The 14,364-nt window shown below is 40.2% G+C and overlaps 1 protein-coding gene across 3 annotated transcripts; it reads left to right on the forward strand.

Annotated features, from left to right (window-relative positions):
• The first annotated feature begins 732 nt into the window (after window positions 1-732).
• LOC127001958 (synaptogyrin-like) lies at window positions 733-13,904 on the forward strand. Of its 3 annotated transcripts, none has more exons than XM_050867226.1 (5): window positions 733-1,533; window positions 6,455-6,689; window positions 9,117-9,250; window positions 9,738-9,918; window positions 10,399-13,904. In XM_050867226.1, exons 1-5 carry the CDS (start codon window positions 1,432-1,434, stop codon window positions 10,425-10,427), a joined length of 681 nt encoding a protein of 226 aa, XP_050723183.1. In that variant the 5' UTR covers window positions 733-1,431; the 3' UTR covers window positions 10,428-13,904. The 3 variants fall into 3 exon arrangements, with proteins under 3 accessions (XP_050723183.1, XP_050723182.1, XP_050723184.1); XM_050867227.1 differs by having other exon boundaries at window positions 735-1,533; window positions 10,402-13,904; XM_050867225.1 differs by having other exon boundaries at window positions 9,738-13,904.
• The last annotated feature ends 460 nt before the right edge of the window (window positions 13,905-14,364 follow it).

Genomic DNA, 14,364 nt, shown 5'->3' on the forward strand with positions numbered 1-14,364 from the left:
TATGAAGTCAGTTTGGGCGGGGCCCGCTCGGGGAGTTCCCTGGCCATAGCGCTGCCACTTCTTATTTAAAGTATACAGAATATTTGATACATAATTTCGAATATTACGTAAAAGACATGTGATTGAGAGAGTGGTGTATTAGGGGTGATACGGCAGAGCTGTGAAGAGATTCGGGCCCTACCCAAACTGCAGAGGACTACAGAGATCAAAGAAGTACTAAAACACTCGAAAAAGATGTTAATAAAACCTGCACTTGCAGACGAAAGATGTATGTTTGCCAGTGTTCAAGTGTGGGTTTTATTCACATCAAGATGATCACGTCAGTGTGATCATCCCAGTCTACACTGAAAAAGGTGACAAACAAAACTATTATAATGCCACTACTTGCCTCGCCTCAAATGAAACCTGAATATCTATGTACTTTTATGTATTCTCTCTCTCTCTCTCTCTCTCTCTCTCTCTCTCTCTCTCTCTCTCTCTCTCACACACACACACACACACACACACACACACACACACACACACACATATACACACACTCACGTTTAAAAACCCCGCCCTCTCGCTTTCGGCCTAGGATTACGGTGATAAAAACATTTTCTCCCGTAAAACTTCCCCACATCAATGACTCAGGCACTATAAAACCACGGAGCCGACGCATTACAACCCAAGGGAAGCTACATTAGATTATCAGTGGGAGGAGATAGGAGAATGGGCGGAGTCAAGAGGGAGATTAAGGAGTTATCAGTTGCAACACTCATATACGCACCCGGTTCTGTCAGGGCCGTAATATCCTCACAGACTCACAAACACTCGTCTTGAGGTGTGTTAAAAGGCCCCGCGGTCAAGCCATTACCCAAAAGTGAGCCATTACACGCGTTTCTCCGCCGTGAAAGGAAACAAAAAAGCCCGACAGTTGCAACACGTATTACGCACTCTATTCTGTCAGGGCCTTAGTATCTTAACAGACTCGAAAATATTGGTCTTTGGGCGTAAGAAAAGGCCTTATTACCCAAAAGTGAGCCATTACACGCGTTTTTCCCCTGTGAAAAGAGACACAAAAGTCCATCAGTTGCAAAACGGATTACGCACCCAGTTCAGTCAGGGCCTTAATATCCTAACAGACTCGAAAATACTGGTCTTCAGGCGTAGGAAAAGGCCCTAATACCCCAAAAGTGACCCATTACACGCGTTTTATCCCCGTGAAAGGAGCCAAAAAAGTCTAATTGATTCAGCTCCCCGCGTTTGCGCACAGCCGTGTCGTCTGCTTGCCTCCATATTACATGTTTTCCGCCTCTGTAGGGCATTCATCGAGCCCACGACCGGTATAAAGCAAAGTTAAGACACCCATATTGACCTCAGTGACCGGGAAACGAGGAGGGTGACGTGTGAAGGTGAAAAAAAACGGCTTGATAATTGTTGTAAGGCAGGATGATGGAGGAGGGGGTATACGGCGGAGGGAAGGCAGGGGCTCCTTTTGACCCTCTAACCTTTATCCAGCGGCCCCAGGTCATCCTCAGGGCAGTGACATGGGTACGTAGCCACATGAGGAAGGGGTGGGATGTGTGATTATAATTTTTTTCCAGCCTGGGACGTCACCAACCGGCCATTTCCGTGAGGGCCTAAGCGCTGTGTATTGATTTTTGGGAGTGGAGAGAAGGGTTGTGTGTGATTTTGTGTGTTTTATGGTGTGTTGAGGTTAGTTACGGGTGTGTGAGGGGAGTGAAGGGGTGATTAGGGTGAGGGGTGAGGGAGGGGGCTGGGTGACATCTCGTGACTTGCTCCATACTAAGAATTACGATCGATTTTTTATTTCTATTCTTTTTGCCTGTTGTGTGTGATTTTGTGTGTTTTATGATGTTTCGAGGTTAATTACGGGTGTGTGAGGGGTGTGAAGGGGTGATTAGGGTGGGGGTGAGGGAGGGGCGGGGTGACATCTCGATCGTGACTTGCTCCATTCTAACAAACAATCAATTTTTAATTTCTTTATTTTTGGGAGTGGAGGGAAGGGTTGAGTGTGATTGTGTGTGTTTTATGGTGTGTTCAGGTTAGTTATAGGTGTGTGAAGGGGTGAGTGAGGGGGCGGGGTGACATCTCATGACTTGCTCCATACTAACAATCGACTTTTTATTTCTTTATTTTGTGTGTTTCATGGTGTGTTCAGGTTAGTTATGGGTGTGTGAAGGGGTGATTAGGGTGAGGAGTGAGGGAGGGGGCGGGGTGACATCTTGTGACTTGCTCTATACTAACAATCAATTTTTTATTTCTTTATTTTTTTGCCTGATGAAAGAAGCGACAGCGTTAGTGTTTGCCAGAGTTTGGTGTCTGCTGCTGTGTTAGTTTGTTTGTCTGTTGGTGTGTTTGTTATAAATGGTGGTGGTTATGATGCTGTGATGACTCATTGCCAGCCATTGCAAATTAAAGTTTAGTTTTTTCCCCCCTTTTAACATTTTGCTTTGTTTCCACGGGCTCTAACCATTACCATCATTGCCATCAGTTGTTTTATGGAATGGAGACAAAGGCTCCACCCACACGCCCAAGACAGCCATTTGCTTAACCTTCCCTACCCACTTCTTATATCAACCTAACCACTTGTCCCACCTTGTACATTAACCTAACAGTACCTTTCTCTCCTTGTATATTATCCTAACTTCGGTAAATCTTAAGAATAGCGGCTCCTAGTGGGTGCGCATTTAAGGCACGGTGTGGTGGTCATTACAACATTTCTAGCATGTACGACGGGGTTTTGACAAGCGGACAGGCGTGTTTATGTCACAAGGGGTGTATTTTTCCACGCTGGCCTCATGATTTCTTCTAAGTCGATGGGCGATGAGACTGCGAGCTCCAGGGGGAAGAAAGGGAAGAGCCCGCGTGGAAAAATACACCCCTTGTGACATAAATACGCCTATCTGCCTGTCAAAACCCCGTCATACGTGCTAGAAATTTTGTAATTACCACCACACAGCGCCCTAAATGTGAACCCGCCAGGAGCCACTATTCTTAAGATTTACCCTAACTTCACCTATCCCACCTTGTACATTACCTAACCTAACTCATCTTGTATATTAACCTAACCTAATGTAACCTAACCCAGCTTGTATATTAACCTAACATTACCTATCCTCCATTGTATATCAGCCTAATGTAACCTGTCCCACACTGTATATTAACCTAACCTAATGTATTCTCTCCCCCATTGTATATCAGCCTAATGTAACCTGTCCCACATTGTATATTAACCTAATGTATCCTCTCCCCCATTGTATATTAGCCTAATGTAACCTGTACCACAATGCATATTAACCTAACCTAATGTATCCTCTCCCCCATTGTATATTAGCCTAATGTAACCTGTCCCACACTGTAGATTAACCTAACCCAACATATCCTCTCCCCCATTGTATATTAGCCTAACGTAACCTGTCCCACATTGTATATTAACCTAACCTAACGTATCATATCCCACTTTATATATTAACCTAGCATTACCTTTCCCACCTTGTATATCAACCTAATGTAACATATCCCACCTTGTGTATTAACCTAACATTACCTAATCCACGTTTTACATCAACCTGACATTAGGTACCTCTTCCACCTTGTATATTAACCTAACAGTACCTGTCTCACCTTGTATAGCAACCAAATCTAACCTAACCCACCTGGTATATTAGTCATACCATACCTATCCCTCCTTGTATATTAACCTAACCTAACCATCTTAACCTAACTTATCGTAACCTATCCCACGTTGTATATTAACCCAACTTACGGTAACGTAATCCATCTTGTCCCTTAACTATACCATACCTATCTCATTGTGTATCTAAACTTACCTAACTGAACCTTACCTACTACAACTTAACTGAACCTTACCTGCTACAGTACAACTTATAACTTCATTTGACAATACTTAACCCACCCTTTAAATTTACCTCTAACACCTTAAATGATATATCCACCTTGTAAACTAAGAACCTTTCCTGATTAAATGGACATAACCTTGTAATCACCTTTGTACATTAACTGAACCTAGCTTGTGAATTATCCTAACCTATCTTGTAAAATGACCCAACCCACTTTGAAAATGAACCAAACTACCAAATCTGTTGTATAAATCAATGTAACCTTACCTAATGCAACGTTACACCTTCCTAAATATTTAATTAATGTAACAACTTGATCAAACTTGACTAATAATTTCGCTGGACAGATCCTTTCAGTAAATCCCACAGTAATTTTTTTGCAAGCTGAATAGGATACAGTCAAGAATTGGTATTTCTTCACAGGTTGTGATAGCTTTAGCAGTGGGGCGTGGCCATTCACCGAGTAGTGCTTGGTGAATGAATAAGGTCGATATCATGTTTTTATTTACCAAGCGGCTATGTAAATAAGATGATATCTTGTCGTTACTTACTTAGCAAATTTGGCAAAGTTGATAAAAATAGTAACCTATTGCTGCTAATATAGTTAAGAGCTAATTATAAACTAACATAACCCAACCAACAATAAATAATAACCCATCACCATCAAATAGTGACAGCAAGATCAAGACTGCACTGACTGTTACATGGTTAGGGAGGTAGTCACTCCATTTAGAAGTGACTACAAATATATGCAGCTCTAGTATATGCCTCCAAATTTAGCTTCACTTTTTACAGCCTTTATAAAGGCTCTGCATACAACGCTCCATCTATAACACATATAACACTCGATTACTAATAATAGTCTAGGGTTAGAGCTGTGTATTTACGTAAAGAATAGTGCCATTTAATAGGTGAGTGTCATTATTATTATAAAACTAGAGTCAACTTCATGGGTAATATCTGGTTGAGCTTATCATGTGAAGGGTCCTTATCACTATTAAGATACCACCTGTGGCTGTAGTTATGTAATTATACACTTGTTACATAACAATTTACACTTAACTAGAGTGTGCATACATATTTGTTTCCAAAATATTAGAATATATAAATAATAGTTTTGTGATGTTTGATGTTCAAATACAATAGTGTCTTTCAAGTATTTAGTAGAATCTATATATTTATGTCTAACTCCTATCTATCTATATCTATGCTTACGCAAATATATATCAGGCCAGTATAAATAAAATAGATCCATAAAAATAAAATCAAAAGATTATTCCTGCAAAGGCAAGTTTCAGGAAAGGTTCTCATCCTGTTCTTTAGCACAGTGCATAGTAACAAGTGCATATTAATGTAACAGACACACACTATATATACTGTATCTCTGTATATCATTGTCTGGTTGGTATGTACGCCTCCTGGTCTCAGGGGAGCTGGGTTACACTTTGGGGAGGTGGGGTTACCATGTAGGGGAGGTTATGTTGCTTGCTTGTTTGTTTTGTTAGTAGCCAGAGCAGCATGACAACACAACATTAGTGTTTTAACATGTATTTAACAATCCAGAAAAGGTGAATTTTATCTCATTTTCCTAAGCATTGTATTTGTATGACAGGAAAGGAGCTCGTGATTACCTTCTTTCATTTTATCTTCAAAGCTACCACTGTTTATTTCACCCTATGTATAAATATGACCAATATTTTGCTTTAATTAGACTATAGTCCGACACATATAATGTACGTATGGTCAATTTGGGTGGGGCCCGATTCTTTTCACAGCACTGCCACATCACCCCCAATACATCATTATCCCTCATATGTGATCTACGTACTATGTATATTTGAAATTGTGTATCAAATATTCTTTATACATTGAATAAAATTTGGCAGCGCTTTGGCTAGGGAACTCCCCGAGCGGGCCCCGCCCAAACTGACTTCGTAGCTGAGTCAGACTACAGTATGGGTGTAGGCTTGTCTGGGCATTGAGGGGTGGGTGGGGGATAGGTCACACATCTTGGCCCAAACTGCCTTCATAGCTAAGTCAGACTGTAGTGACACCTATGAAATTTGCATCCTCCAGAAATGCTGCATGAATGCCCCTTTTTCTTTATTTCCAGGTCACCCCTGTCTTTTATCCCTATTCATGTCAGTCCAGTGTATGCAATGTAGAGCAGTTACATTATTGATACATATGGCTTCATTTTATGAAATGGCTGGAATCTGCACATTGTTAATATACTTTCCATTTTCCAGCTACTCAACGTTCTTCTATTTATAGCTCCTCTCAGTTGTTTTGCTATTTTTCTCCATTTTTCCAATTACCTCTTATACCATGGTGGGTAAAGCCATCAAGATGTGTAGAATTTCAGCACACTGGCAAATGGGAATTACTCAATGTAAATATTTGTCAGGTTCTTTAAGGCCTGGATACCCTTTGGCATTGCTAGAGTGTCTGCCTCGTGTCTTGAGGGTCTTGAGGTTTGAATTCTGAGTGGCTTTGGTTGGAAGAAATTTTATCATGAATAGATAAGTTTCTCATGTTCTTCAAGCAGTTCCCCTGCCCCATCTGTGACATGTTACCTCCTCTTCCAGCTCTTTTCTGTCATCATCTTTGGCTGCATCTCATCACAAGGCTGGATTTTGAACAAGGAGGGCAAGGAAGTGTGCCTCTACAATGAAGATAGCAACGCCTGCAACTATGGGGTCGGAATTTCTGTCATCGCGTTCCTGGCCTCCATTGGGTTCATTGCTGGTGAATACTTCTTTGAGCAGATGTCCTCCGTCAAGACCAGGAAACGCTATGTCATGGCAGACATGGGCTTCTCAGGTGAGGATATGTTAAGCATTTTATTAATTTAAAAGGAGTTCCGCTATCTTGACGCTGGCTAAGCACTTAGCAGTATTGGTACTGAGACAGCACTGGTAAGCAGGTACCGGGACAGGTATTTGCTTGGCCCTAATTACTGTAATCTCAAATCACACCCACACGCACCTGGGAGGTGGGCCACACCCTGTGTCTGACAGCCGTTACCCTTTCACTGCTGGGTGAACAGGGGCATGGATGATAGGAGGCTACCCATTCGTCTTCTCTCCACCTGGGAATTGAACCTGGGACCTCTCGGTTGTGAGGCCAGCACGCTAACTACTGCACTAACCACTGTATGTGTGTGTGTGCGTGCGTGCGTGCGTGTGTGTGTTTGTGTGTGTCAAGATACGAGTTTTAGTAGAAAATTATACAAGGTCTGTTCACAAACTATCTGACTTTAGGCTGGGGAAAAATATCTTGCCTGGTTTTTGCATTCCACTTCTAATTTTCAAAGTATACCTGGAGAGGAGGAAGCCTGGTGAGCCTGAGGAATTCTGTGCTTGGGCAAGGAATCCCAGATAAGGAGGGAAGATTGGGTCAGGGCATTGTCATGGTGCAGGTTCCACTTGCAAAACTGCACCATGCTGATGACTGACAACCTCTTGATAATACAGTTTGTTAAGAATTTGGCATTCTGGTGCCTATTCTTGATGCTGAACACCAAGGTAGTTAAAATAGTCAGCATCACTTTCTTATTCCTAACTGTTATTGCTTTTTGGCCTGATTGAAGATGAAAACTCCTACTGGGATGACTGAACATTGGATTCTGGGATGTATTCATACATCTGGTACTTGCCACCACTGATTGTGGTCTTCAGGAAGTCATTATCATGTGCTACACAATTGCATCATCATTAGAAAATGTGATGAGCACAAGATACATAGCCATGCACATCGTCTAAACGGCAGTGACAGGCTTAACTAGCAAGGCTTAAAATCAAGTCTGCATTCTATTAACACATGTGGCCTCACCCATTCCTCTTGGCTGCATACAGTTTCTGAGCAAAATAATGAGGTTGGATGCATCATTAACAGACCTTGAATAATGTATCTTGAGGTGCCACAAGGTTTTCCCTCCATCTGTATGGTTTGGTTACATGTGCATGAAGTGTTACAGCAGCAACACATTATCAACAGGAAATGCTGGCAGGATGTGGAGGTGGAGTCAGAGGTTGTTCCCAGGATTTTTTATTATTATCCTTGTATCAGTTTCCTAGAAGTTTTTATTTATCTTGTCTATATTTTCCTCTGCTTTTGTTACTCCTTCATTGATATTTGTGACCTTAATACACATAACTATAACTGTATAGTAACTTAATTTGCCCATTTGTCTTTGATCTCTTTTTCAATTCTGTCTCTTAACCCCTTCAACACGAGGACGCATATACTGCGTCCTTACGTGCGCCGTACCATATCTGAGGACGCACATACTGCGTCCTGGCTCACTTTAGCCAGTATACAAGTTATTTCATCTCTGTATATTTATGCTTACATCTCAAAATTATCAATTAACTTGTTTCTTTATGTGCACCATTTAATTCTGCATGTTTTCATACATAATACATGATGATTATGTTGAGTTTATGGCTGAAAACTTGTTCTATTCAATAGTGACATTTGAAATTCGGCGCGCGCCACGATCTCGGATACGGCATGGAGCACTGTTTTGGCCCAGCCTTAGTGAAAGGCTTAACTTGACAAGGGTGACTTAGAAATTGACACTCAAGGAAAGCAGAGTGGATAGTATTCTCTGTACACTAGTGGCAGGACTCATTCATGAACCACTTCCTAATGGCTGTTGACTGAGAGACTACATAATTGTCTTTTCTCATAGTTGAACTTCATACCAGTAATGGTGATGAGAGATAAAGAATGATCATGGTACATGAACTGAGAAAATGCTGGCAGTGCTCTTCACCATGATCATATTCTTTTCCAGCATTTTTTCTTTCCCTGTAAAGTATAGGTAAAGTTGGGAGCATATGCTATATACTAGCTGTGTGTGGAGGCAGTGCTCATCTCCATCCTGCTGGCCCTTTGAGCGTGTTATGGGAGAGAACTCATTAACCCATCACAGGGCCAGTGCAACATCCAGGGTACCACAGTTTGCCTTCCCCAGGATTCCCCCAGGTACCCATTTATCGACAATCCCAAAAGGAAGGATGAAGAGTTGGGTGGGCTGCACGCCACCTGCCCAGGCCAGGATTCATACTCAGGCCCGCAGATTCGTAGTTAGGGATGCTAACCACTGCACTGCTGTACTGTTTTAATTTTACTTGATGTAGAAAATGTCAAGAAACTAGTCCTGAAAAATGACAGGGAGGCTTGGCTTTGTATTTGTACCTGGTTGTGTTTCAATTTGTATTTACATAAATTCTTCTTTTTCAGCCTTTTGGTCGTTCCTGTACTTTGTTGGCTTCTGTTACTTGACCAACCAGTGGAGCAAGTCTAAAGAAACTAATTATGGAGTAAACAACATGCAGGCAGCTATTGCATTCAGCTTCTTTGCAATCTTCCCATGGGTAAGGCATCAGAAACTGCAGAAAACTTGTTCTAGCTCCACTTTTTTTTAAAGTTGTTATGATGTGTCTTCTTAGTTTGAGCAAGCCTCCATATTATGTATAATTTATGAAAATTGCTGTTGAAAGTTGAATTCTTGGATATTTTGTTGATCTTCCTGTATTTTTCATCCATATATTAATATTAATTTTCACCACATTGCATATGGTCATATTTCAAGTATTTTGTATGCATTTGATGTGAAGGTTCATTTCCACTGCATTATATATTACTGCAGCTAAATAATATTTAACTTTTTCATTAATCATTGTCATATTTAGTGACTGTGACATAACTTCTCATCATGATTATCGCATAGCATCTGCAAGCATAATCTTGTGAGGTGCTGCGTTAGTCAGTTAATGTGAGGGAAAAGGTGAATGTACAGTAACCATGACTGTATGATCTGATCTTTGTGTTTTATCTTCCACATCTCTTCCTCCCTTCTAGGCTGCAGCTGCTTACCTTGCTTTTCTGAGGTACAAACAGGGATCAGACCAGGCCTTTGCCCCAAGTTATGAGGCTGAACCCAACACCACAGGGGGCTACAACAGCTACCCAGATGCCACAGACCCAGATGGAGGCTACTCTCAGCCCCCATTTAGTGGACAACCTCCCCAGCCTCAGTCAGGTACTGGAAACGCTACTGTGGATTTTGGATACCAGTCACAGTCTCAGGCATGAAGTCACTGAAGACAAAGCTAAGAGTTCTTCAGCAGTATCTCACCCTCACCTTCCTCCTTCTCCTTGTAATGTCTTGTAAAAATGAGTTGTTGTGTTGAGAAAAAACAGATCTGTGTAGACTTGGTCATTGTCTGTTTTAGGTATATAATATATTAATTTGCTCTCATCATTATTGTATAGTGTCTGTGACATAATTTCTCCCTCATGATTATCGTATAATGTCTGTGAACATAATTTTGTAAGGTGCTGTAGTTAGTTGGCTTTTCCTTACCCCTGTAGTGGTTGAGAGGGATATATACATGCTGGTTTGAGTGACTAGGCAGGTTTATGTACAGTAGCTATGACTGCCTGATTTGTTCTTGATTTTTTTGTGTTATATCTTCCTCATCTCTATTCCTCCTCCTAGTAAACTGCTTCTTGTTATCAGCAGGTGTGCAGCAGCCTCTACCTTATTAAGCCACATGTGTTTTTGGCGGCACAGCTAGTCATGGCCACTAGTCAACACTGCTCAGCTGGATAGCACCAATTCTCCTGCTGCTGATAGCCACCAAGTATTACCTGCATCCACCTGTTTGTTTCAGGAGGGTTGGGCCATCCTTGGAATCACTAGTCAGGGGAAAACTAAACTGTCATCCCTTGTTGCAGTGTTGTATGAAGCTAACTACCTTAAGGATAAACAATGACCTAGTTTTTGAGGCTTTGGTAGGGTGAAGTTCCTGGATATAGCAGGGCAAGGGCTCCTAGTACTGAAGGCAGAAAATAATGTCCCCCACCCCCCCCTAGTGAAGTGATTATCATTTCAGCCAAGGCCAGAATGCCGTTTTACCTCACAGGTGGTTTGACCATGAATTCTCATCCTCCTTGCCACTGTTGTAGGCAGCTAAAGGGAGGCTAATCTTTATGTACTAGTAGCAGTGAGATGGGAGTCCTTGCAAGAAAGAGAATCCAGTACTGATGTTCTTTTTATGGAGAGTCAAACTGTGTCAAAGTGTAAACGCATACACTTTGCATCAACAACCAAATGTTATGTACAGTTGTGGTAGTGTGTGTAGAGCAATGTTATTTCCCCTCATAGGTACCTACATAGAATTACTCTACTCACTACACTCTTCACCTGTGTTAGCCACGCCCCACTCAGCAGGATCCTTTCATAGCTAGTAAAAACTATATTTTTATTTAGTATGTATAAGGTAATTGTTGCTTTAGAGAAATCTGCTCTGATGTACCTTAATTTTGTGGTGTTGGTTTATTCTATGAGAATGTCTTAAGAATGACCAATAAAAACATTTCCTTTTTATGTTAGACTTATGAGGTTTTGTTTTGTTTTGTTTTGTTTTAAGTCCAAAAGCATGCATGAGCCATAAACGAAGTACTGTACCCCAGCAAGTGAATCTCACAGGAAAATTACGCCCCACATTCATGTGTTCAGGTGGATAGCTCTAGTTATAATAGTAAGATACAAGTGCTCGTATCCCTCAACAGCAAGCCTATTTTCTTTACTATTGTGCCAATAATATGCAAAAATTAATTGATATCGAACAATTATGCGTGAAACACTAAAAAAATTAAAAAGTGTGCAGGAGTTCAGCCTGTATTTTATTGTACTAAATGTTAAAAGTGTCATGTGCTGTTGCAAAAAAATGTTAGTATGCAATTAGAGCTGCTAGCACTGTAGAGTAGTGGATTGAAAATTATTTTCTGTGTATATTGCTTGAATTGGCACTTGAGTTTTATCACATGCATATTTTTTCTTAATCTGCACATTTATTCATCATTGTTTATAATGATCGGAGGAATTACTGGTTTTCTTTGCACAGGTTGCACTGCCTACATTTGAAATAATTTACAGCAACTTATCTTTTTATAATTGTAAAATGTGAATCTCGAATGATGGTAATTAAAAGAAATAAATAGATTTGTTTTCATTGTAAAAGTGTTCATTCTTGTCCAGCAGCAAATTTATTGTGTTCTCTCTAATTTTAACCAAAGAGGTGAAATATTTTGGTGTAGCAATAACAGTACCAGAGCAATGCACAGACAGCTACAATATCTTGTAAATTTTAACACTGGCTGTGGGTAATGTTTTGGCCGGTCAGAAATGAGAATGAGTGGGAAAAACTGATTCATGAACCATGACAGCCGACACTATTGGTGTAATGTGTCAATCATCACTGAGATATATTGTACGGCCTTGAAAGGCTCTAGCAACATTTTTTTATATAAAGTACTTAGATTAAAAATTAAAAATTTTAAGTGCTTAACTGAAACCTGATTCATCTACAAAGCTTTTCATTAATATTGAAATTATTGCACAGGATTCTCAGACCCTAATCCTGGTGACTCTTGAGTATAAATGCCAAGGAAACAGAAAGACACATGTACATTAATATATCTTGTAAATAATGAAAACGATAATTATTATTGTTACTGTACTTCCCATATAAAAAAATTATATATTTTAGACGCAGGTTATTTTTATTATACTGAGAATTATTTTTACTATTCCCGAAGTAGACATATCACATGTATCGTACCATAAATGAGCGCAACGTTCTGGAGCCCCTGACGCCGGCTGGGCCACATTCACGTAGCGTATCATGGCTCGTGTGTTGCCTTCCTCACGCCACCACAACACAGTCAATCAGACACCCGAGGGAAGATAATGCCCCTAAGAACATGGTCGCACTAATAGTTCACTGCCTACACCAGTACTAACGCATTTCTCCGCGAGAAAGAAAATTACAGATGTACTTTTATTCAGTACAATTTTCCGCATAAATTTTTTGTTGGCAACATTTCTTTTTTTGTAAATGTTGTAACTATGTGAGAAGAGGCACATTAGCCTGGTTCATGTTCTGTAATCATCTCTAGTTATTGGTGTATAAATGTACGTGAGATTATTCAATTATCGGAGGTCAGGAGTGTAGCTGAAATTGAACTAAAGCGAGATGTTTTATCATAAAGGGAGTGAATGTTTTTTTGAGGGAAATAATTATGACAAAATTGACAATAATTAGACTGAAAATTTATCAGTTAAATGTAACTTAATAACCTCAACCACTGAAATAACTTTGCTGTTTGTGAAGCTTTAAGGGGTGTGAACCTGCATGAATGATCTCTGATGTTAAGTGTATAGTGAACATTGAGTGATGTAGATATTATTGCCAGGCTAGGTGAGGATATTTGGACATGTTAGTGGGTCACCATTCAAGGAATATCTTCAATTGGCCGTTACGTGTTTGAGGTAAAATTAACCATATGAGGACCTAGTACTTGCATGTGTATATACTATACATACATATAAATATAATATAAATATAAATATACCTAGGGCACTTCCTGTTTCATCGACTCAACCTGCTGTAATACTTCATGTCAGTAATGAGATAGTTAATGAAGGGTCAATAATTTGTATATAGGGGCATTCCTTGACTGATTATTCCCATGATTGTTGCCGTTAAGTACCGTACATTCCACTTGATCTGTAATTTTGCATTTGGTTGTTGCATCGTTGCATCGGACCGAGTCTTTCATTTCAGGTGATCAAATTCCTGTTTGGATCCTTTCCAGGTAATGTTACAGCGATGACCCCGAGCATTGTTATCATGGAAATGTTACGTTTTAAGTTGAACGGTAAATATTTAGTCACTGTTCCTCTCCAAATCAATCTGTATATGGTTGTGATTTGTCCCGTGTGAAGGTACTTTGTCTCGTCCTCAAAAGATAGCAGCTTCATACTACTTGTCCCATAAATTTACTGTAGTGTTTTATTGTGCGAAGGATTTTGACGCAGTTTTCCTTTGACTGAGAAGATGCAACCTATTTATTTTTTGTTTGAGTTCAAAAGTGTTTGGTATTGTTTTTTTCTTCATGTGTTGCCTTTTATCTGTAATGGAATGTATTGTAATGCACATAATATAAGAAAAGTGCTTATGAATTCTTTTATTGCCACAAGTCAAAACAGGATGGAGGTGATTCATGTCTCAAGTTTTCATCTGGTAAAAACAGTGTCCCTATCAATGACAACACTTGCTGTATGAATGAAGAAGTGAACGCACCCTTTCATAGCAATAAACAACTTAAAAACTGACAAATTTTTAATGGCAGCAGAGTGGATTGGTCACTTTGCTCTACTTCCAGCTTGTTTTATATATCAGTGTGTGTGTGTGTGTGTGTGTGAGGGGGTCTGATATTGATATAAGCCATGTCAACTTTATGGAAAAAAGCACAGTTGTAGGATGAAAATCTGCAACCTTGACTTGCATAGATTCAAATCTATAAGTCACTTGTGCTCCCTGTCTTACTGTATGACTGTGGGACATGGACACTGAACAGTGAGGGGCAGGAGAGACATGTCGATACCTATGGTATCAAGTGCCTTTGCAGGATCATG

Source organism: Eriocheir sinensis, chromosome 22 (genome assembly GCF_024679095.1).
Source record: "Eriocheir sinensis breed Jianghai 21 chromosome 22, ASM2467909v1, whole genome shotgun sequence".
In the NCBI taxonomy this organism is placed as follows: Eukaryota; Metazoa; Arthropoda; class Malacostraca; order Decapoda; family Varunidae; genus Eriocheir; species Eriocheir sinensis.